Source organism: Nycticebus coucang, chromosome 10, assembly GCF_027406575.1.
Source record: "Nycticebus coucang isolate mNycCou1 chromosome 10, mNycCou1.pri, whole genome shotgun sequence".
NCBI classification, from domain to species: domain Eukaryota; kingdom Metazoa; phylum Chordata; class Mammalia; order Primates; family Lorisidae; genus Nycticebus; species Nycticebus coucang.
Genome location: NC_069789.1, coordinates 116107339 through 116130492, shown reverse-complemented (window position 1 = coordinate 116130492; position 23154 = coordinate 116107339). Strand labels below are relative to the sequence as shown.

Below are 23154 nucleotides of genomic sequence, written 5' to 3'. Positions count from 1 at the left end.
CTCAAGCCATCCTCCTGCCTCAGCCTCCCCAGTAGCTGGTTCTACAGTCACCCACGACATGCCTGGCTAGTTTTTCTATTTTTAGTAGAAACAAGGTCTCTCTCTTGCTCAGGCTGGTCTTGAATTCCTGAGCTCAAGCAATCCACCTGCCTTGGCCTCCCAGAGTGCTAGGATTACAGGCGTGAGCTACTGCACCCACCGACAGGAACCATTTTATAAATATCTTGATGTTCAGTCCCTCCAACAGTTGAGAGGATGGTGCCACACTGCACACCCCCAGGACCCACCATCTGCAGCAGTGGCTGAGGCCTTGGGGAGCCCTGCCAGGGCTGTGAGCACAAGGACAGGGGAATCTCTGGGTGTAGAAAGACCCCCCTGTGATCAGGTAGGGGTCAGATTGGAGGCTGGGGCAGAGATGCAGGGAGAAGACAAGACCTGAAACTAGGGCCAAGGGGACAAAGAAGAGACAAAGCAGAGTTAGAGGGGCAGGAGGAACAAGGATTGGGGTCTGGTGGGGTTTGAGAAAAAGAGACAAAATGCTTAGGAGTCGGCTGGGCATCTGTAGCTCAAGTGGCTAAGGGGCCAGCCACATACACCAGAGCTGGTGAGTTCAAATCCAGCCGCAGCCTGCCAAACAATGACAACTACACCAAAAAATAGCTGGGTGTTGTGGCCGGCCCCTGTAGTCCCAGCTACTCGGGAGGCTGAGACAAGAGAATCGCTTAAGCCCATGAGTTGGAGGTTGCTGTGAACTTGGATGCCACAGCACTCTACCCAGGGCGACAGCTTGAGGCTCTGTCTCAAAAAATAAAAATAAAAAAAAAATGCTGAGGAGTCTGGACAAGATGGGAAAGTAGAGAGGGGCGAGTTAGTGAGGTGGGGATGAGAGTTGCTGAACTTAGTTTGCAAGAAAGCTCTTCCAGGTTGGAGAAACCCCCTGAGGGCTCGGATTACTGGATCTTCGAAAATAAAATGGGCTGAAAACCAGAATTACTCTTTTAAGACCCCAGGGTCCCAGAGTTGCAGCACTGGAAAACACGGGTAACATCTTGTTCTTTGGCATTTTATTTCAAAATTGCAGCAAAGAGGAGAAAGAAACCACAACGGCAGCACCTGGGGTCCAGCCTTAGAACGGAGAGATGCGAAGTCGTTGCCAAATTGCATCCTTAGTCCCACGACGCGGACAAATAGGGGCCCTGCTCCCCAAGGCCCGAGACACCGGGCTGGTGGCCAAGACCCTTGGGTCTCGCTTATGGCTTTGGGAGTGTAGCGACCACGAGGGGGCGCGAGAAACCCAGGCGTCCGGTCCCCCAGTCCCCCGGTCTTTTACTTCTTATTGCACTTTAGGTGAGTCTTTGGTAGGGAGGCGAGAGCCGGCGTAACTAGATGCTACAGGTCGGCGGGTCTTAATGGCGGTTGTGCTCGGCCCGCACTGTCACACCGGAAGCATCCACTCGTGGGCGCTCGTTCCATACTATAGGAGCAAGGCGGCTCGTGAGGGGAAGGCTGCACTGCATCTCCCAGCAGGCCCCGGGGCGTCCCAGCCTGAGCGTCTACGGAGTTGCGCCCCACGGCCTCATGGGAAATGTGGTCCACTTCCCGGAGGCCTGCCCACATCCCCAGGGAGATGGCACCAAGACAGAGGCGGCCCAGAGGCTCAGTGGGGTAAGTTAGTGTGAGGCTCGGAGAAGTTGGGGGAAGTGTAGTTCTAGGTCCGGAGCGTTGGGAGAGGAGCCCAGAGGCTCTCTGGAAGATCCCTTAGCTCAGAAGAGTGGGAATGCTCTTGGGAGGAAACGGGCTTGGGCCAGGACTCACTGGAGGAAGATTTCTCAGGCCTAAGGGATCGCCCAGGGCAGCCTTATGTGGCCAGAGGCCTGGCGAGGGTCCCAGAAGTTTGTGGAAAGCCAACCCCGACGGAGCCTAGATAGAAGGGGCCACTATCCCTGGGATTATTATGGCGTGGATGGCTCTCAAGCCACAGGCTCATGGGACATGAACTTCTCTGGGGAACAAGCAATCAGCCCATTTTGCTGCTCCCTGCACCTCACCTGGATCGCCTTCAGCTCCTTCTGGAAGCGGAGGATAAGCTCTGGGCCATTTTCCATGGTGGGAATGTGCAGTTTCTGGAGAAGAAGGTGCAGTGAGGCCCGGGCCCCATCCCCATCTTCTCTCACCCCCCTGGCAGCTGGGCCTCACCTGGCCTTGGTACAGGATTTGGTGCACAGGGCAGACTTGACACGCGGTGCCTGAGCCAAAGACTTCGCGTACCCTGCCCTCTTCCAGCGCCTGCAGCAACTCCTTCATGGTGATAGAGCGCTCTGCTACCCGGAACTCACCCTGCCAGGCACGTGGAAGAGATACACATGTCCCAGAGGACTGCCTTGCTGTAGACCCCTGCCTCTCCCTCCCTACAGATGAGGAGGAGGCCCATGGGAAGCCAGTGAGCCCCCGACCTTCCCCCCGCCCCAGCATAACCCCCTGATTCCCTGGCCTGCTTTCACAGGCGCCCCATCACCAGAAGCCACCATGCTCTCACCCAGGTCTGAGCCAGGTCCAGCAGACTCTGTCTGACTACTCCAGGCAGGATGACACCATCCAGCGGGGGTGTGACAAGCTCCAGTACTAGGTCAGGTTAGGGGATAGGGGTTACTCGTGCCCCCTTCCTCTTTGGAGCCACAACCTCCAGAATCCCTGGGGCCAGCAAACTGCCAGGAATTATGGTACCACCCACTTCAACCAGGGTTCGGGTTGGGTCATGGGTGGGCTCACCCCCATCCTTGTGGGTCCAGTAGATGAAGATGTTCATGGTGCCCACCTCCGTGAGCTGATGGTCAGGCCCATACAGCCACAAGACCTGTTCACAGCCCTTCTTTTTTGCCTCCTCTTGCACCAACACAGTGGGCCCGTAATTCCTGGTGGATGACAACCTGGTTGAACAGGGCAGGGAACCCTGTTCTTCCCCAACAGGGGCCCTAGAAAAGTCTTTCCACACCAGGGCTGCCCCTAGCACAGAATCTCTGCCCATTAGTTTGGGGTCAAGACCCTGAGCAGGTGCCCCCCTTTCCCTGCCTCTTCCCCTTCTCCAGATCACAAGAGCACCACTGTTTCCTCTGTCAGGGTAATCTTCCTTTTTCCCTTTTATTTTTTTTTTTGAGACAGAGTCTTACTATGTCACCCTCAATAGGGTGCCATGATGTCACAACTCACAGGAACCTCCAACTCTTGGGCTTAAGTGATTCTCTTGCCTCAGCCTCCCGAGTAGCTTGGACTACAGGCGCCCACCACAATGACCAGCAGTCTTTTTAGTTGTTGCAGTTGTCATTGTTGTTTAGCTGGCTGGAGCTGGGTTTGAACCCAACAGCCTCCGTGTATATGGCCAGTGCCCTACCCAGTGAGCTATGGGCACCACCGTGTCAGGATCATCTTCATCACCCTTTGTATCATGACCAACTGTCCTTCAAAACCATCTCTGACATCACCTCTTCTGAGAGGTTATTCCAGACCTCCAGACTGGGTGCTGGGTCCTCCCTCAAATCACCTTCTTTTTTCTTTTTTTGTAGAAACAGAGTTTTACTTTATCGCCCTCGGTAGAGTGCCATGGCGTCACACAGCTCACAGCAACCTCCAACTCCTGGGCTTAAGCGATTCTCTTGCCTCAGCCTCCCAAGTAGCTGGGACTACAGGCGCCCACCACAATGCCTGGCTATTTCTTTGTTGCAGTTTGGCCAGAGCTGGGTTTGAACCTGCCACCCTCAGTATATGGGGCTGGCACCCTACCCACTGAATTCACAGGTACCGCCCTCTTTCTTTCTTTTTTGTTTTGTTTTGTATTTTTGAGACAGTTTCACTCCGTCACCTAGGCTAGAGTGCTGTAGTGTCATGGCTCACAGCAACCTCAAACTCCTGGGCCCAAGTGATCATCTTGCCTTAGTCCCAAGTAGCTGGGACTACAGGAACCTGACACTATGCCCAGCTGATTATTTTCTATTTTTATTAGAGACAGGAGTCTTGCTCTTGCTCAGGCTGGTCTTGAACTCCTGAGCTCAAATGGTCCTCCTGCCTCTTCCAGAGTGCCAGGATACAGGCGTTAGACACCAAGTCTGGCTTCTTTTTTTTTTTTTCTTGTTGTTTTGTTTTGTTTTTTTTACTAACCACTTTACTACCAAGGATGTGTTACCTTATTTTATCACCCTGTCCCTTATCCAGACATGACTCCACCTCTCATCAACTAACACGCCTTCCGTGGCTCCCTGGAAGCCATGGAAGACAAGATCTTAGTCTCTGCCTGGTGCTCCAAACCTGGACTAGGTATATGGGACGAGATCTTAGTCCCTGCCTGGAGTTCCAAGCCTGGCATAGGTGTATGAGGACTTGTAAAGTCTTTTGAAAAAAAAACAAAAAACAGACTTATATTTTTCTTCCCAGCACACCTCCTGTCTCTATCTCCCAACATGTGGTTCCCCCAAGGTTAGAAATTGTTTACTGTCGGGTAGCACCTGTGGCTCAGTGGGTAGGGTGCTGGCCCCATATACCAAGCATGGCAGGTTCAAACCCAGCTCCGGCCAAACTGCAACAAAAAAATAACTGGGCATTGTGGCGAGCGCCTGCCGTCCCAGCTACTGGGGAGGCTGAGGCAAGAGAATCACTTATGCCCAGGAACTGGAGATTGCTGTGAGCTGTGACACCATAGCACTCTACCGAGGGCGACAAAGTGAGATTCTGTCTCTAAAAAAAAGAAGGGTGGTGCCTGTGGCTCAAGGAGTAGGGCGCCAGTCCCATATGCCGGAGGTGGCGGGTTCAAACCTAGCCCCAGCCAAAAACCAAAAAATAAAAAATAAATAAATAAATAAATGAAACCTGAGTACAAAGGGATAAACTATTAAAAAAAAGAAAGAAAGAAATTGTTTACTGTCGTTTATACCCAGGAAACCAGCTTCTTTCCTACACATCAGATGCAGCTGAAGTGTCACCTCCGTGAAACCTTTCATGACCCCCTGAGCTAACTCCACCAGAGAACATGCAGACCTGGATATTGAGGCTCCCAACATCCCCAGGAGGAGAGACCAATGACTAAGTATAAATTTCATGCTTGGAGGCTTCCAAGGACCAATTCAGGTTTCCCCACTGACCTCCATTCAATCCTTTCCTAACTCTGAGCCCATTTGTCCATCTGGAAAATAACCCCACAGGAATACAGCACTTAGTCTTGAACAGGGTACTCCAATGATGTCACACCCCATGTGCCCATGGGAGACATGCCAGGTGGACAAATGGCACCCAGAGATGTACTCAAAAGCACAGGCAGAAGACCCTATGTCTCTGATGCCCAGTGTACCAGATGTTCTGAGGTGGTGGTGCTACTTACCCCCCTAGCTTGTAGTTGCCTACTCCACCCACCCAGGCCCGGATGAACGCTGGGTCAGCCAGGAGAGAGACAGGGGTCACAGAGTCTCCAGGGAAGTAGGAGCCAACAGGGCAGAGGATGACGTAGAGGAGGGCTTGCGTGGAGTGGCTGACACCCAGAGAAGGCTGTGATGGGTAGAGGGGCAGCATCAGGAATCCAGGCCCTAAGTCTTCCCCTTCAGAATCAAACCCCAAGCTCATCCCAGGAGCCAGGCTCACCTCGTTCCCAATGAGCACGGGCCGCACATAGAGGCTGGTGCCTGTGCTGTCAGGAACCCAGTCCTTGTCCACTTTGATGAGCCGTCGGATGCACTCGAGTAGCTCGCCCTTGTCGAAACCCTGGCAGGGTTCCAGGTGAGTCAGGGGCCCATTACCCATGCCCCACCCCCCGTGCCCTCTTCCCCAGGGCGACTGGCTCTCACTGGCAGGCAGAGGCGCAGGGCCGAGCGCAGCATCCGGTCCATGTTGAGCCAGGGACGGAAGAGACGCACCCGTTGGTCCCCGCCTTTGAATGCCTTCAAGCCCTCAAAGAGCTGTGGGGACAGGTGAACAGGAGGCTCAGGGCTCAGAGACCTCCCCAGACTACTATGAAGAGACAGCAAGAGACACCAAGATCGAGACAGATGCAGAGAGATGGAGACAGAGACTGAGGAGAGATGGGCACCCTGAGTCTCAGAGATGGAGAGACAAAGACAAAGACAAGAAGAGACTGACTCAGATGGCAAAGGACAGAAAGGAGAGCAAGTGGAACACAGAGATTCAGAGAGCCCTGCTTAAACCTTTTCCTGTTTTTTTTTTTTAGACACAGTCTCACTTTGCCATCCTCAGTAGAGTACTGTGGTGGCAGAGCTCACAGCAACCTCAAACTCCTGGGCTGAAGCGATTCTCTTGCCTCAGCCACCCACATAGCTGGGACTATAGATGCCCACCACAATACCTGGCTATTTTTGAGAGACAGGGTCTCGAACTTGCACAGGCTGGTCTGGAACCAGTGACCTCAGGCAATCCACCCGCCTCGGCCTCTGAGAGTGCTGGGATTATAGACGTGAGCCACTGCTCCAGCAACTCTTTCCATTTTACTGTCAATATTTTTTAGGATGATAATTCATGAGCTTTTTTTTTTTTTTTAGACACATTGTCTCACTCTGTCATCCTGGGTGGAGTGCCATGGCATCGTAGATCATAGCAACCTCAAACTCTTGGGCTCAAAAGATCCTCCTGCCTTAGCCTCCCATGTAACTGGGACTACAGGTGCCCATCACAAAGCCTGGCTAGCTTTTCTATTTTTTTTTTTGTAGAGACAGAGTCTCACTGTACCGCCCTCGGGTAGAATGCCATGACTTCATACGGCTCACAGCAACCTCTAACTCTTGAGCTTACGCGATTCTCTTGCCTCAGCCTCCCGAGCAGCTGCGACTACAGGCACCTGCCACAACGCCCGGCTATTTTTTTGTTGCAGTTTGGCCGGGGCTGGGTTTGAACCCGCCACCCTCGGCATATGGGGCCGGCGCCCTACTCACTGAGCCACAGGCGCCACCCTCTAGCTTTTCTATTTTTATTTTTTTATTTTATTTTTTTTTCTGCTTTAATTCTTTATTATCCTTGTGAGAAATCAAACACACCTTTTCTATTTTTAGTAGAGGTCTCCCTCTTGCTCAGGCTGGATTCCAACTACTGAGCTCCAGCAATCCACCCATCTCAGTCTCCCAAAGTGCTGGGATTACAGGTGCGAGTCACCCCTCTGGCCTTGTGTTTCTTTTTCTACGAACTGTCCTATTGCTAGGCTGGCTTTTCTGAGGATTTTTCTTTTTTATTTTTTCCTTTGCAGTTTTTTTGAGGGCTGGGTTTGAACCCGCCACCTCTGGCCTATGGGGCCTGTGCCCTACTCCTTTGAGCCATAGGCGCCGCCCAGGATTTTTCTTTTCTTTCTTTTTTTTAGGATTTTTCTATTAGGTATTTAAAAAATGATGTGTAAGAGCACTTTGAATTTTTTTTTTTTTTTTGAGACAGGGCCTCAAACTGTCGCCCTGGGTAGAGTGCTGTGGCATCACAACTCACAGCAACCTCCAACTCTTGGGCTCAAGCAATTCTCCTGCCTCAACCTCCCAAGTAGCTGGGACTACAGGCGCCCACCACAACGCCCTGGTATTTTTTGGTTGCAGCCATAATTGTTGTTTTGGCAGGCCCCGGATGGATTTGAACCTGCCAGCTCAGCTGTATGTGGCTGGCGCCTTAGCCACTTGAGCCACAAGCGCCGAGCCTGAATTTTTTTTTTTTTGAGACAGTCTCACTTTGTCACCCTTGGTAAAGTGCTGTGGCATCATAGCTCACAGCAACCTCAAACTCAAGTGATTCTCTTGCCTCAGTATCTAAATAGGTGGGACCCACCTAATACCTGGCAATTTTTAGAGACAGAGTCTGGCTCTTGCTCAGGCTGGTCTGGAACTCCTGAGCTCAAGCAATCCAGCTACTTTGGCCTTCTGTAAGAGGACTTTGTATATGAGACAAACCATTTGTGATATGGGTTGAAATATTTCCCTCAGTGTGCTTTACTTTTATGCATGAAATTTGTATCACTCATTATTCATTATTATTTTGGCTTCCATGATTTGTCATATTTATTGTTATTATTTTTTGAGACAATCTTACTCTGTCACTCTGGGTACAGTACTGTGGCATCATATCTCATAGTGACCTTAAATTCTTGGGTTCAAGTGATCCTCTTGCTTCAGCCTCCTGAGTAGCTGGGAGTGTAGTTGCCTGCCATAACACTGGACTATTTTTTAGAGATGGGGTCTTGCTCCTAGTCAGGCTGGTCTTGAACTCTTGAGCTCAAGTAATCCACTTGCTTCAGCCTCCCAGAATGCTGGGATTATAGGCGTGAGCCACTGTGCCCGGCCTTGATTCCTCACATTTAGAAACACCATCCCAGTCCAAGATATAAAAGTTATCTTCTGGAGTGGCACCTATAGCTCAGCAGCTAGGGTGCCAGCCACATACACCAGAGCTGGCGGGTTTGAACCTAGCCCCGGCCTGCCAAATAACAAGTACAACCACAAAACAGCTGGGTGTTGTGGCGGGCGCCTGTAATCCCAACTACTTGGGAGGCTGAGGCAAGAGAATCGCTTAAGCCCAAGAATTTGAGGCTGCTATGAGCTATGACGCCACAGCGCTTTACTGAAGGCGACATAGTGAGACTCTGTCTCAAAAAAATAAAAATAGGCCAGTGTCTGGCCAAACTGCAACAAAAAAATAGCCAGGCATTGTGGCAGGCACCTATAGTCCCAGCTACTCGGGAGGCTGAGGCAAGAGAATCGCCTAAGCCCAAGAGCTAGAGGATGCTGTGAGCTGTGACACACAGCACTCTATCAAGGGTAACAAAGTGAGACTCTGTCTCTAAAAAATACAATAAAATAAAAAACATAAAAATAAAAATAATAAAGGTCATCTTCTGTTTTCTTCTATAGCTTTTATGATATATATTTTTTTTCTTCTTTTTTCATTTAAACTTTTTTTTTTTTGTAGAGACAGAGTCTCACTTTATGGCTCTCAGTAGAGTGCCATGGCCTCACACAGCTCACAGCAACCTCCAACTCCTGGGCTTAAGCGATTCTCTTGCCTCAGCCTCCCGAGTAGCTGGGACTACAGGCACCCGCCACAACGCCTGGCTATTTTTTGGTTGCAGTTTGGCCGGGGCCGGGTTTGAACCCACCACCCTCGGTATATGGGGCCAGGGCCTTACCGACTGAGCCACAGGCGCCGTCCTTCATTTAAACTTCTAAGCTACTTGGAATTTTTTTCTGGTACGAAGGATCCAATTTAATTTTTTTTCCTAGATGAATATTTGGCTATCTACTTCATTGTTCAGTCATATACCAGTGTCATTCTTTTTTTTAGAAACAGAGTCTCACTTTGTCACCCTCGGTAGGAGTGCCATGGTATCACAGTTCAGAGCAACCTCCAGCCTCCCGAGTAGCTGGGACTACAGGCCCCCAGCCACAACACCCAGCTATTTTTCTCTTCCAGTTTGGCCAGGGCCGGTTCAAACCTGCCACCCTCGGTGTATGGGGCCAGCGCCCTACTCACTGAGTCACAGGCACTACCCCAGTGTCATTCTTTTAAATGTTGTAGGTTTATAATCTGTTTTACTGTCCAATAAAGTTACTCCCCTCTCCCCCCAGCCCTCACTCCTTTATTGCCCCTTATTATTCTTATGGAGTTTTTCTTCTAGAAATATTTTGGCTGGCTCGCCTGTGGCTCAAGCGGCTAAGGCGCCAGCCACATACACCTGAGCTGATGGGTTTGCATCCAGCCCGGGCCCACCAAACAACAATGATGGCTACAACCAAAACATAGCTGGGCATTGTGGTGGGCACTTGGGAGGTAGAGGCAGGAGAATTGCTTGAGCCCAAGAGTTGGAGGTTGCTGTGAGCTGTGATGCCACAGCACTCTACCCACGGCGACAGCTTGAGGCTCTGTCTAAAAAAAAAAAAAGATTTTCACTATATTTGCTTGTTTTCCATTCTTCGTTCATACATTTATTCATTCATTCACTATGTGCCAAGCACTGCCCTGGGTGCAGAGGACTCCAGTGGGGATGGTCTCTGGCAAATGTCTGGGACCTGGTTTCTGACCTCAGCTCCTCTGGTATGGAGTAAACACTGAATGAGTAGACATGGATGTGTGGGGACCATGATCAGGGTATCTTGCCTGTGTTGGGTGAGGGCTACACCATGGATGGAGGACATTTTTTTTTTTGAGACAGAGCCTCAAGCTGTCACCTTGGGTAAAGTGCTGTGGCACCATAGCTCACAGCAACCTCCAACTCCTGGGCTTAAGCGATTCTCTTACCTCCACCTCCTAAGTAGCTGGGACTACAGGCGCCCACCACAACTCCTGGCTGTTTTTTGGTTGCAGCCGTCATTGTTGTTTGGTGGGCCTGAGCTGGATTCGAACCCGCCAGCTCAGGTGTATGTGGCTGGCACCTTAGCCACTTGAGCCACAGGTTCAGAGCTGGACATTCTTTTTTTGGAAAGAAAGTCTCTATATGTCTCCCTTGGTAGAGTGCTGTGGCATCACAGTTTACAGCAACCTCTAACTCTTGGGCTTAAGCAATTCTCTTGCCTCAGTCTCCCAAGTAGCTGGGACTACAGGCGCTGGCCACAACGCCCAGCTATTTTTTGTTGCAGTTGTCATTGTTATTCAGCTGGTTCAGGCCTGGTTCAAACTGAGAGCCTCAGTGTATGTGGGTGGTGCTGTAACCACTGTCCTGTGGGCACTGAGCCTGGAGGGAGGACATTTAAGCTGAGCCCCAAGAGATAAGGAGGAAGGCACAAGATGAAGGAGGAGAATTTCCAAGCAGAGGACCTAGCTGGCACAAACCCTGCAAGCAGGAGGCCATGGTGGCAGGGAGCTAGCACAGGAGTCTGGCAGGGAGAGGCCAGACTGGTAGGGCCACCAAGGCCAAGGCCAGGATTCAGGCTTTCTCCAGAGAACAACAGGGGTTGATTTATATATTTTTAAAAGATTTTTTTTAAGTTGTTTTTTATGATTTTATGGGAAAATCCAAACATAAAAGTGGAATAATAATAATACACCTGACTCCCCCAGCAGCCTGCTTTATCAGTTAAAAACTTCCATGAAGGCCAGGCATAGTGGCTTAGTCCTATAATCCTAGCACTCTGGGAGGCTGAGGCAGGTGGATTGCTTGAGCTCAGGAATTCAACACCATCCTGAGCAAGAGTCAGATCCCATCTCTACTAAAAATAGAAAAACTAGCCAGGTGTTGTGCGGGCACCTATAGTCCTACATACTCGGAGGAGGCTGAAGCAAGAGGATTGCTTAAGCCTAAGAGTTTTAAGTTGCTGGCAGCTATGATGCCATGGCACTCCACCCAGGGTGACAGAGTGAGAATCTGTCTCAAAGGCGGCACCAGTGGCTCAGTGAGTAGGGCGCCAACCCCATATACCAAGGGTGGCGGGTTCAAACTCGGTCCTAGCCAATCTGCAACAAAAAAATAGCCAGGCGTTGGGGTGGGCGTCTATAGTCCCAGCTACTTGGGAGGCTGAGGTAAGAGAATTGCCTAAGCCAGCAGTTCTCAACCTGTGGGTCGAGACCCACAGGAATTGTATTAAAGGGCCGCAGCGTTAGGAAGGTTGAGAACCACTGGAAGTGCAAGAGCTAGAGGTCGAGGGCAACAAAGAGACTCTGCCTCTAAAAAAAAAAGAGAATCTGTCTCAAAAAAATAAAAAGAGAGAGAAAAGAAAAGAAAAAAGAAACATAAATAGCTCTTAAGCTTGTGAGGACATGTTTAACTCTATTCATTGATAGTGAGAAAATGCAAATTCAAATTACTTTGAGATACATTTAAAACCACTTAAGAGACTGGAAAAGATCTAAAACTTTGATAAGAGTTGTCCCAGGGATCAGGGAACAGGCTCTGCTGGTGGGTGTGGAAACTGACACGATTCTATGGAGGTCAATGTGGCAATACCTACCAAAATTACAACCTTACATACTCTTTGACCCAGCAGTGCCAGAAGTTGGGCAGAGAGATACATTTGGACCTAAAGAAAGTATGAGTGTGCAAGATTCTTTAGTGCAGGATTGTTCATAGTAGCACACAACTAGGAACAACCTAAGTGTTCAACAATGGGAGATTGCCTCATGAGGTGTATTGTTAGGATAACAATAAGATGCAAAATAAAAGATGGAAAAGCTCTGTAAGGGCTGCTACAGAAGAATATACAAAATACTTTGAAGGAAGAGAGCACGAGGAGAGTCAGTGCAGAGCACGCTACCCTTTGTGAAGAAAGAATGAGGTGAAAGGATCATACACATCAGTGCTGATGTCCAGAAAGCAGAGCACTGGAAGGACATGGGAACTGTGACAGGGCTGCTTCTGGGGATGCAAGTAGGTGGTGGGGTATGGGGAGGGATAGTTCCTTTTTTTTTTTTTTTTTTGTAGAGACAGAGTCTCACTTTATGGCCCTCAGTAGAGTGCCATGGCATCACACAGCTCACAGCAACCTCCAACTCCTGGGCTTAAGCGATTCTCTTGCCTCAGCCTCCCGAGCAGCTGGGACTACAGGCGCCTGCCACAACGCCTGGCTACTTTTTGGTTGCAGTTCAGCTGGGGCCGGGTTTGAACCCGCCACCCTCGGTATATGGGGCCAGCGCCTTACCAACTGAGCCACAGGTGCCGCCCCGGGATAGTTCCTTCTGTACACACAGAATTTTGAACTGTGTAAATATATGTCCAATTTATTGTTTTATTTACTTGTTTATTTATTTATTTATTTTCGAGACAGAGTCTCACTTTGTCGCCCCCAGTAGAGAGCCATGGCATCATAGCTCACAGCAACCTCCAACTCTTGGGCTCAAGTGACTCTCTTGCCTCAGCCTCCCGAGTAGCTGGGACTACAGGAACCTGCCACCACACCTGACTATTTTTATTTATTTATTTTTCTAAGACAGAGTCTCAAGCTATCACCCGGGGTAGAGTGCTGTGTTGTCACAGCTCACAGCAACCTCAAACTCTTGGGCTCAAGCGATTCTCCTGCCTAAGCCTCCCTAGTAGCTGGGACTACAGATGCCCACCACAACGCCCGGCCCTATATATATATATATATATATACACATATACATACATATATATATATATATTTTTTTTTTTTTTTTTTTTTAAGACAGAGCCTCAAGCTGTCACCCTGGGTAGAATGCCGTGGCATCACAGCTCACAGCAACCTCCAACTCCTGGGCTCAAGCGATTCTCCTGCCTCTGCCTCCAAGGTAGCTGGGACTACAGGGGCCTGCCCCAACGCCTGGCTATTTTTTGGTTGTAGCCGTCCCTGTTGTTTGGTGGGCTGGGCCTGGATTCGAACCCGCTAGCTCAGGTGTATGTGGCTGGTACCTTAGCCGCTTGAGCCATAGGTGCCGAGCCCTGGCCATTTTTTGGTTGCAATTGTCATTGTTGTTTGGCGGGCCCGGGCTGGATTCAAACCTGCCAGCTCTGGTGTATGTGGCCGGTGCCCTAGCCGCTTGAGCTACAGGCACTGAGCCAAACACATGGCTATTTTTAGAGATGGGGTCTTGCTCTTGCTCAGGCTGGTCTCAAACTTAGGAGCTCAAGCAATCCACCTGCCTCCGCCTCCCAGAGTGCTATGATTACAGGTGTAAGCCACTGCGCCCAGCCCTATGTCCAATTTATTTAAAAGGTGTTTTCAATTTAAAAACACACTAAATAAAATTTTAAAAATATAGGTGGATAGGCTGGGAGCAGTGGCTCACACCTATAATCCTAGTACTCTGGGAAGCTGAGGCAGGTGGATCACTTGATCTCATGAGTTTGAGATCAGGCTGAACAAGAGCTGACCCTGTCTCTACTGAAAATAGAAAAAGTAGTCGGGTGTCGTGGCAGGCACCTGTAGTCCCAGCTTCTCAAGAGGCTGAGGCAAGAGGCTCACTTAAGCCCAGGAGTTAGAGATTGCTGTGAGCTATGACACCAGGGCATTCTACCCAGGACGACAGAATGAGAAACTGTCTCAAGGGCGGCGCCCATAATTCAGTGGGTAGGTTGCCTGCAACATACACGGAAGCTGGCGAACAACAAAGACAACTACAACTACTCTTCTTGGGAGGGAGACTAAGCCAGGAGGATTGCTTGAGCCCAGGAGTTTGAGGTTGCTATGAGCTATGACAATACCACGGCACTCTAGTGTGGGCAAGAGTGAGGCTCTGTTTCAAAATTAAAATTGTAATACTCAAATCATATTTGACTTCTGCAATTACAAGAGATGATCAAGGGCAGCACCCGTAGCTCAGTGGGTAGGGCGCCAGCCACATACACAGGCTGGTGGGTTCGAACCTGGCCCAGGACAACTAAACAACAATGACAACAACAACAAAAAATAGCTGGGTGTTGTGGCAGGTGCCTGTAGGCCCAGCTACATGGGAGGCTGAGGCAAGAGAATCGCTTACACCCAAGAGTTGGAGGTTGCTGTGAGCTGTGACACTACGGCACTCTACCAAGGGTGACATAGTGAGACTCTGTCTCAAACACACACAAAAAAAATATTACCCAAAATGCAAACCAGACTGACTGATCTGTAAAACACTCATCCAAATCTTGTCTCAATTGCAGTTTCCTCAGGCAGACTTTGGCTTCAGCTGTAGCTTTAAGTCATAAGCCAATTGCCTCATGGATCTCTCTGCTAGGGATGTCACAGGCCTCTCATGTTCACCAGGTACTATAAACCTGCTCCATCTTCTGGGTCCCCATTTGGGGACAGACCTAGAAACAGTCTAAGTGGTCACTGGCTAGACTTCTGGGTCTCATCCTCAGCCCCTCTCTTGTTTTCCCTCACCTGTTCAGTCTCTTGTGTCCCTGAATCGCTCTGCCCTGTCTGCTCCTGTCGATCCCCACCTTGGCCCTCCCCTACTCAGAGCCTTGCATCGCTCCCAGTGCCCTTGTACAAGACCCCAGCCCCTCGGATCCTCTGTGGCACTGATTACATCTTCAGTCTCCTCCACCACACTCCTACCACACAGTTCCTCCCAAATGTGCCAGGCACTTTTCCCACTGGGGACTTTCTGTAGGCTGTCGCCTCTTTCTCCAACATCCTAAGTTCCCCTCTTTCCTAGGAGAGGCCCCCGCTTTCTTTCAAGTTTTAAAAAAACTTGAGGGGCCTCTCTGGACTTTACCAGAGCACAAATAACACCAAGTTACAACCAAAGTGAAGAAGTAGATTTGCCCATCTCAGAGGTCCAGCATCACCAGCATGAGGCCTGGGGCATAGGAAGCCTCAGAAAAGAGATGAGGAATGTACAGAAAGAAACATGCAAAAAACAAACACAGGGAGGTGCACCTGGCAAGAGACACAGCAAGGAGGAAGAGATGCGGACAGGGATAGAGGACATAGATTGGCCACCATGCCACCTGCAAGGAATAGTGGAGGCTGGAAGAGGCTGGGTGCAGTGTGAGGTTCTGGAAGGGCTGGATTCGGGGCTGGCCCCAGCCTTTCTTCTCGCTCCATTCCACCATCAGCATGTGGTCGGTGAATGTCTTCCCAAACACCAGGGGGTCCCTGGCATCCGGCTTCTTAATAGGCTTCTGCGTCATTTCCAGCTGCAGGTCAGCAGCCTGAGAAAAGACAGGGAACCTGGGCATCTAGGAATTTGGCCACAGCCTCCCAAACTGATATGTAGTTTCATGTCTTTCCCTTTACCTGTGGGGCAGGCTATGAGGCCTCCCCACTGCTACCCACCTTCAGCTCTGGGCTGTGGACCTTTTGGAGATATCCAATCTGCAGGCCCCCCTCCTCCCTCAGATGCAAACATACCGTCCCCTCCTTTCACCTTGAAATTGGAGGAAGCATATCTCCTGGAAGCACACAGACGCCAAGGGAAAGGGAGAAGTTTCCGGGCCCATATCTGGGGTGAGGAGAGAAGCAAGAAAGGTGATGAGGGCAGCAGTGAGAAAGAGTAGGGTCCCTGGCACCTGGTCTCCTACCTCCTGCACTTAGGAGGTCCCTCTGGCCTACTCTATCTCATCCCAGTGCATTCTAGACCAGGCATGTAGCCCTGGCCAAGTCCCTCTCCTGTCTCATCACCCTGTACTGGAGGGAATTCCTGAAGCAGGCCATGTGCTCCTCCTACGCCAGGAGGGCTGAGGGCTGTCCTTACAAAGAGCTGAGTCAGCAGGTCTCCCCCACCCCATGCTGGGCAAAGTCAAATGCAAGCACCTCCTACCCGAGGGAACTTTGGCCCCAGCCCTGAGATAAGCTCAGATGAGAAGACGACAGGAAAGGTGCACAGGTAAGTGAAGACCTCCCAGGACCCAACCCCTGAAAAATCTTAGAAAAGTAAGGGACACATTTTCCCAAGGACTCAGCTTCTAGGCCCCCAGGCCTTCCTCCCTCAGACCCAGAGTTCTGGGACTCCCCAGCTCCTTCTCCCTCAGACCCAGGGTTCTTGGAACACCCGGGCCCTCCTCCCTTGGACCCAGGGGTCCAGTAGCCCCCGCTTCAGCCTCCTCCCCACTTGAGCCAGAGATCCAGGAGCCACAGACCCAGTGCAGTGGTCCCCAACCATTTTGGCATCAAAGACCGGTTTCTTTCTTTTTTTTTTTTTTGAGACAGAGTCTCACTATGTCACTCTTATGGTAGAGTGCGGTGGCATCACAGCTCACAGCAACCTCAAACTCTTGGGCTTAAGCGATTCTCTTACCTCAGCCTCCCAAGTAGCTTGGACTACAGACGCCCGCCACAATGCCTGGCTATTTTTTGTTGTAGTTGTCATTGTTGTTTTAGCTGGCCTGGGTTGGGTTCGAACCCGCCAGCCTACATATATGTGGCCGGTGCTGTAACCACTGTGCTACAGATGCTGAGCCTTTTTTTTTTTGAGATAGTCTCTATATGTTGCGTTCGGTAGAGTGGTGTCACAGCTCACAGCAACCTCCAACTCTTAGGCTTAAGCGATTCTCTTGCCTCAGCCTCCCGAGTAGCTGGGACTACAGGTGCCCACCACAACGCCTGGCTATTTTTTTGTTGCAGTTGTCATTTTTGGTTAGCAGGCCTGGGCCGGGTTTGAACCCACCTGCCTAACCACTGAGCTACGGGCGCCAAGCCCAAAGACCAGTTTCACAGAAGACAATTTTTCCACAGATGTGGGTGGGGTGCATGAGATTCTCATAAGGAGTACACAACTAGGTCCTTCACATGCATGGTTTACAGTAGGGCTCAAGCTCCTATGAGAATCTAATGCCACTACAGATGTGATAGGAGGGAGAGCTCAGGTAGTGATGGGAGCAAACGGGAGCAGCTATAAATGCAAATGAGGCTTTGCTTGCTCACCCACCTGCTATTGGCTGGATTCCTAACACACCACAGACCCATACTGGTCTGTGGCCCAGAATTAGGGGACTGCAGGACCCAGAAGTCCAGGCCTCCAACCCCTCCTCCCTCAGGCCCAGGAGTCTAGTGCTTATTTATTTTTTTTTTAAACAGAGTCTCACTTTTTTGCCCTTGGTAGAGTGCTGCAGGGTCATGGTTCACAGCAACCTCAAACTCTTAGGCCAAGTAGGTGGAACTATAGGCACCTGCCACAACACTTGGTATTTTTAGAGATGAGGTCTTACTCTTGCTCAGGCTGGTCTGGAACTCCTGAGTCCGACACTCCATCTGCCTCGGCCTCCCAGAGTATGGCGATTCCAGGTGTGAGCCACTGTGCCCAGCCTAGTGCTTATTCTTTTGTGCCCATACCTTGGGCTCCACTTTGGCAGTGACTCCACTCCCTTCAGGTACCAGGGGCTGAGGAGCAGCCACATGGAGAACTTAGGCACCACCCCAGTCATCACTGGACAAAGCTGAGATGCACATGTCTCTCCTGGCTGTCCCTGACAGGTTTCCCAAGTGGCCTTAGGGTGGCTCCTCCCTAGTGACCTTTGACCTCACAATGCCTCTGTCCCCAACCCTGCAGGGAAACAGCTAGATGAGCTGGCATCCATAAGTGAGAATGGATATGAATGACAACAGTCACGGATCAGCAGGTGAGTCTTGGGGAAACAGGGACGGCTGGCTCCAGTGTGGTCAGCCTGTGTGGGTTCTAGGGCTTCCGGGTTGATCAGAGTGTGGGGCCCTGCAGAGCCTCTAGGTGGCGACATGTAGCCCACATAGCTGTATGGCCACACTTCTGCCAGGGAGGGGACAGGACACACACAGTATGGAGAGAGGATGGACACAGAGTAGGGACAGCCAGCCTGTGGCAGGAGAGCAGCCCTTAGAGGGAGCCAAGATGAAGACAAATAAAAGATAAGTGAGGGAAGAGGCACTATGGGAGGCAGAGGTTGGTGGATTGCTTGAGCTCACGAGTTCGAGACCAGCCTGAGCAAAAGCAAGACCCCATTTCTACTAAAAATAGAAAAACTGAGGCAAGAGGATCTCTTGATCCCAAGAGTTGGAGGTTGTTGTGAGCTATGACGCCACAGCACTCTACCCAGCGCAACAGTGTGAGACTCTGTCTCAAAAATAAATAAATAAATAAAAAGAGGGAAGAGGAAAAGAAACACAGAAATGGGGAATGTAAACAGGAAAGAATAGAAACTGAGGCCAAGAGATGCCAAAATAGATGTGATCATAAAGAGAAAGCGATTGAGACAAGAAACAGAGATGCACTCAAGCAAAGAATAATCCCTGGAGAAATCAATTAAAAAATACTGAATGCAGGATAAGGAGAAGCTAAGAGACAGAGAAGGAGGAAAAAGGAGGTCGATAAAGACCAGACTTCAGATGACAGAGCCTAGATTAGAAGGGCAACCCAGAGAAGTGAAGAAAAACTAGGACAAACAGGTGCCAATACCTGGAGAGAAACTATCTCAGGAATGCTTAGAAACAGAGAAAGGAAAAGCAGAAAGACACAGCACACACCACAAGGCAGAGAGAAGGCCTCATACCAATGCCTGAGATGGTATAAATCCTCACTGGCCATGGAGACCCTGTGACTATGGGAGAAGCTGCTTTCATCCCCTGGGGCAATTCTTTAGTGGAAATGGTCTCACCTCAGCTCAAGGAAGGCCCCCCTCAATCCCACACCCCAAGCCATTGGAATCTGGCCCAAAGGAGAACCCGCAGATGGCAGATGGCCCATTGGAACAAAACATGTAAAGGGATTGAGGCTGCATTAAGAAATGAGGAATGGCTGGGGGGTGTACAGTGCAGGGTTCTCCAACATCATGGACTCTCCACTATGTCCCACACCACCCATGAGTATCACCATCAAAACCCAGCACTCCAAGATTGTCCCCACATCACAGCTCAGGAGAGACCCCATCATAGGATAATGCTATGCTTGTCTCAGCCAAGGACTGTCCCTATCACAGCTCAAGCTGTCTCATTAAATCCCAGAACTGGGGCGGCACCTGTGGCTCAGAGGAGTAGGGCACCGGGCCCCATATGCCGAAGGTGGCAGGTTCAAACCCAGCCCTGGCCAAAAACTGCAAAAAAAAAAAAAAAAATCCTGGGCGGCGCCTGTGGCTCAGTCGGTAAGGCGGCGGCCCCATATACCGAGGGTGGCGGGTTCAAATCCAGCCCCGGCTGAACTGCAACCAAAAAATAGCCGGGCGTTGTGGTGGGCGCCTGTAGTCCCAGCTACTTGGGAGGCTGAGGCAAGAGAATCGCTTAAGCCCAGGAGTTGGAGGTTGCTGTGAGCTGTATGATGCCATGGCACTCTACCAAGGGCCATAAAGTGAAACTCAGTCTCTACAAAAATAAAAATAAAAAAAAAAAATCCCAGAACTGTTCTGTCACAGCCCCAAACTGAGTCAAAGCCCAAAATGTCTTTGTTAGGGCCTGATCTCATCACATCTAGAACTGCCCCTCATAGCCCAGAATTCTCCCATCACAGACCAGAACTGTTCTATGACAGCTCAAGCCCTCTGCACATCACAACCCAGATTGTTCCTGTCAATTCCCAAGAACATTCCCACCAGACCCAAGTGCTGTCCCAACACAGTTCAGGAATGCTCCCCTCCAAAACCCAGCACTTCCCCTACTATAGCCTAGGATAGTCCCTGTCAAATCTCAGGGCTGTCCCTTTCAGAACCCAGAAGTATCCCCATGTCACTGCCTAGGCCTGTCCCTGCAATACTGCTGCCATGGCCCAGCACTGTCCCCACATCAAAGTGCTGGACTATATCCATCATAGCTCAGGACTCAGCCCTAGAGTATCTCCATTACAGGATAAAACTGTCTTCATCAGAGCCAAGGACTGTCCAGTTATGAGTTCAGGGCTATCCTATTACACCAGAACTGTGCCATATCGGGATTCTCCCCATCACAGTCCCAACTGTACCTGTCACAGCTCAGGACTGTCCCACCACAGACCAAGAATGTCACTATCAAAACCCAGATTGCCCCTGTCATATCCCAGGTCTATTCCTGTCATTCACTAAAACCCAAAGTAAAAATCTGCCCTGGTATTCATCAGCTAAGATAAGAGACCCAGATAAAGTCAGGCAAAGTTAACAGGAAACACTTCTCCCAAGGTTATGCGGCAGCTGTCATGGGTTGTAATTACCCCTTCCTTGGACTGTTTCCTTCTTCACCAAGATACACTGTTTTCTAAATTACAGACTTTTGAAAACTCTGCTGTTTGATATCACATCAGTAAGAACGGATCATCTCTTGCCTGGAGGAACTTTTTGTCATTTTGACAAAAAGAAGTTGCCTCAATTTCCAATCCAGGTGCACACTTCAGATAAGTGGTTTTGGAGACACGTCACCCCACCTAGCCTTTATCTACCTTTAGTTCCAAGAAAACAGAACCTTGGATCCAATTCCCAGCGGAGATTTGAGTTTGAACTCCTGAGCCCTCATCCTAACCCCATCCCTGCAGGTCCTAGGCCCCTTATCCCAGAGCCCCCGCAGGCTGTTCCCTCCCTAATCCTCCCAGGGCAACATCGTCTGTCTAATTCACTACCCACTCCAGTCCCTATGCTCTCTCATTACAGGCTCCCTCTTCATGTTTCCCACTTTGTACCTCCCGGCCAATTACGTGCCCCCACCCCATGAGCGTCCACCTACTTCCCCCGTTAACGCCTAGAGCTCCTTTCCAAGGGGTCCCATCCTCCTCTGCCCCCCGAAGCGGAACCCCAGGGCCGGAAGATAAGCGCCGAGCCGGACAGGCTGCGCGCGAGTGGGCTTCCCGGAAGTGCATCTCCCCCCAGGGTCCCCCAGTCCCCCGGAGAGGGGCTGCGAACCAACCTGCGTTGGTGCGGCTGCGGCCATGATCCGTGTGGCGGGTAACAGTGCACGCCCGGGGCGCGGCCGGGGAGAAAGACGTTCCGGCCCCGCCCCGCTCACACCCCCTCCCGGGAGAGGGCCGCCTGCCTGGCACCCCAGGCCCGCAAGGCCTCCCCGGCTATATGGCTCCCGAGGGGAGCTGGCCTCGGCTGTGAGCGCGAGCGCTAGAAGGGATAGGACTTTAAACGGTCCCCTCCAAGCTCTGTTCCTGCCACACTGATACCCCACAGGAGCGTGCCTACAGCGGTTTTCACAGACTGTCGCCGAACTCTGGCCAAGAATAAGCAGCCCAAGGTAAGAGAAGGGAAAGGCAAGGAGCAGAAAGAGCTCGGTTTATTATGATCCCTTTGTGAAAAGTAAGAGCACATGGTAAATGTCAGTGGCGCACACATCACGTAAACGCACTGGAAAATGATGTGCTTCTAAACAAGGTGGCAGGTAGGGATGAAGGCGAGCTTAGCTTTGCAGTCTGGATACTTTTCTTTGTGAATATAGTTTTTATCATCAACAAAAGGATGTATGTGGATTCGTTTAAACTCTCTTAAGATATTAAAAAAATGCACACGATTCCCCATGGCTGCTTCCAGTCCCTTATATATGAGAAGCCCCGGTATTTTCCATTCTCAGTTCATCAATGAGCCTCAGAGAGCAGCCTCTATAACACGGTTTCATGGTTACTCCCCTCCACAGAGGCAGTTAGCCAATGACAGTTCCTCAGGATCCCTCTGGCCCCTAGCAATTCAGTACCCCATATATATATATATATATATATATATATATTTTTTTTTTTTTTTTTGTAGAGACAGAGTCTCATTTTATGGCCCTCGGTAGAGTGCCGTGGCCTCACACAGCTCACAGCAACCTCCAACTCCTGGGCTTAAGCGATTCTCTTCCCTCAGCCTCCCAAGTAGCTGGGACTACAGGCGCCCGCCACAACGCCCGGCTATTTTTTGGTTGCAGTTTGGCCGGGGCCGGGCTTGAACCCGTCATCCTCGGTATATGGGGCCGGCGCCCCACCAACTGAGCCACAGGCGCCGCCCAGTACCCCCTATATTGTGCTACTCGGTCACTATGTGTCCCGAAGTCCTGCATCCTGGGTCCTGCGATACCAGACTCCGGTCCCTCGATCACTGTGGTTCCATAATTCTATTCTGGGACACGCCCAAATTCTGCATCCAAATTCTGTCCCCGGGTCACTGAGCCCCACCCCACCCCTAACAGCCACAGGCTCTGGCAGCCACATCACGAACCCTCCCCCTCAGGGTGTTGCCCTTGTTTTCTTCTCGCCTGGGTACTTCTCCTCCCCCACCACCAGCCCCAGGCTGTAGGGGCGGCACCGCCCCAACCGCCCCCGCCTCCGCCGTGGCCAATCAGCGGTTGCCGCACACGCCCCTGCCGTGGCCAATCCGCTGCACCTCTGCAGCTCCACCCTCACTTGGGGGTGTAAACGCAGGCTGGACCCTACGCCCCATCTAGGGAATGCCGAGTCTACTCCTCTTCAGCCAGGGACCCCACGTGTCCTCCCCCGCACTCAGAAGTCTCAGCCTCAGCCACTCTTTCTGACCCAGATGTCTCGACCTCCCACTACCTCCTCCTTCCGGACTTTTAAAACCACCTACCTTTCTGCTCCACAGGCAGTGTCAAAACTCCTTTTCCCTAAGGGCCAAGAATAAAGAGGAGGCCCTTTGGATTCTCTGCCATTATCTACTAATTTGCGCTTAATTTACTCTCTCCTATGGGCTTTTAATTAGCGCTCAGGTGAAGCCAAACTCTCTACCTTTCCCTGGAGCCCCTGGTGACAAACTGGCGACAGGAATTAGCAACGTCAGGCACCTGCGGGCTATGTGGAAGCTGCTGTAATGCCTTAGGGTGGAAGCAACACGGGGGTGAGGGGGGTGGGGTGGGGGCGGGTCAGAAGGACTCCTACAAAGGGCAGGAAATAAATATAACTGAT

The 23154-nt window shown here is 50.8% G+C and overlaps 1 protein-coding gene and 1 long non-coding RNA gene across 9 annotated transcripts; one reads left to right on the top strand and one right to left on the bottom strand.

Annotated features, from left to right (window-relative positions):
- Positions 1 to 1047: 1047 nt before the first annotated feature.
- BCAT2 (branched chain amino acid transaminase 2) lies at positions 1048 to 23110 on the bottom strand. 7 transcript variants are annotated; one of them, XM_053606477.1, is made up of 12 exons: positions 22978 to 23110; positions 22820 to 22856; positions 15760 to 15834; positions 15341 to 15544; positions 5826 to 5936; positions 5623 to 5742; positions 5366 to 5529; positions 2770 to 2912; positions 2537 to 2622; positions 2197 to 2337; positions 2049 to 2123; positions 1048 to 1474 (listed from the first exon to the last, which is right to left on the bottom strand). In XM_053606477.1, the coding sequence occupies exons 4-12, from the start codon at positions 15521 to 15523 to the stop codon at positions 1436 to 1438; spliced, it is 1062 nt and encodes a 353-aa protein (XP_053462452.1). In that variant the 5' UTR covers positions 15524 to 15544; positions 15760 to 15834; positions 22820 to 22856; positions 22978 to 23110; the 3' UTR covers positions 1048 to 1435. The 7 variants fall into 7 exon arrangements, with proteins under 7 accessions (XP_053462452.1, XP_053462450.1, XP_053462447.1 ...); XM_053606475.1 differs by having other exon boundaries at positions 15341 to 15834; XM_053606472.1 differs by lacking the exons at positions 22820 to 22856; positions 22978 to 23110 and adding an exon at positions 21162 to 21211.
- On the top strand, positions 15842 to 23079 carry LOC128596783 (uncharacterized). Of its 2 annotated transcripts, none has more exons than XR_008383141.1 (4): positions 15842 to 16218; positions 17881 to 17950; positions 20531 to 21494; positions 22952 to 23079. It is a non-coding gene; the product is annotated as an uncharacterized LOC128596783 (long non-coding RNA). The 2 variants fall into 2 exon arrangements; XR_008383140.1 differs by lacking the exon at positions 22952 to 23079 and adding an exon at positions 22703 to 22895.
- Positions 23111 to 23154: the final 44 nt, after the last annotated feature.

Bases quoted from the DNA above. Each gene is read 5' to 3' on its own strand.
- BCAT2 (XM_053606472.1), bottom strand. From the start codon at position 21,185: ATGGCCGCAGCCGCACCAACGCAG. The intron at 5,743-5,825 runs GTGAGAGCCAGT...GAACCCTGCCAG, and splicing joins CCCTGCGCCTCTGCCTGCCA to GGTTTCGACAAGGGCGAGCT. The intron at 2,124-2,196 runs GTGAGGCCCAGC...CTTCTTCTCCAG, and splicing joins AAATCCTGTACCAAGGCCAG to AAACTGCACATTCCCACCAT.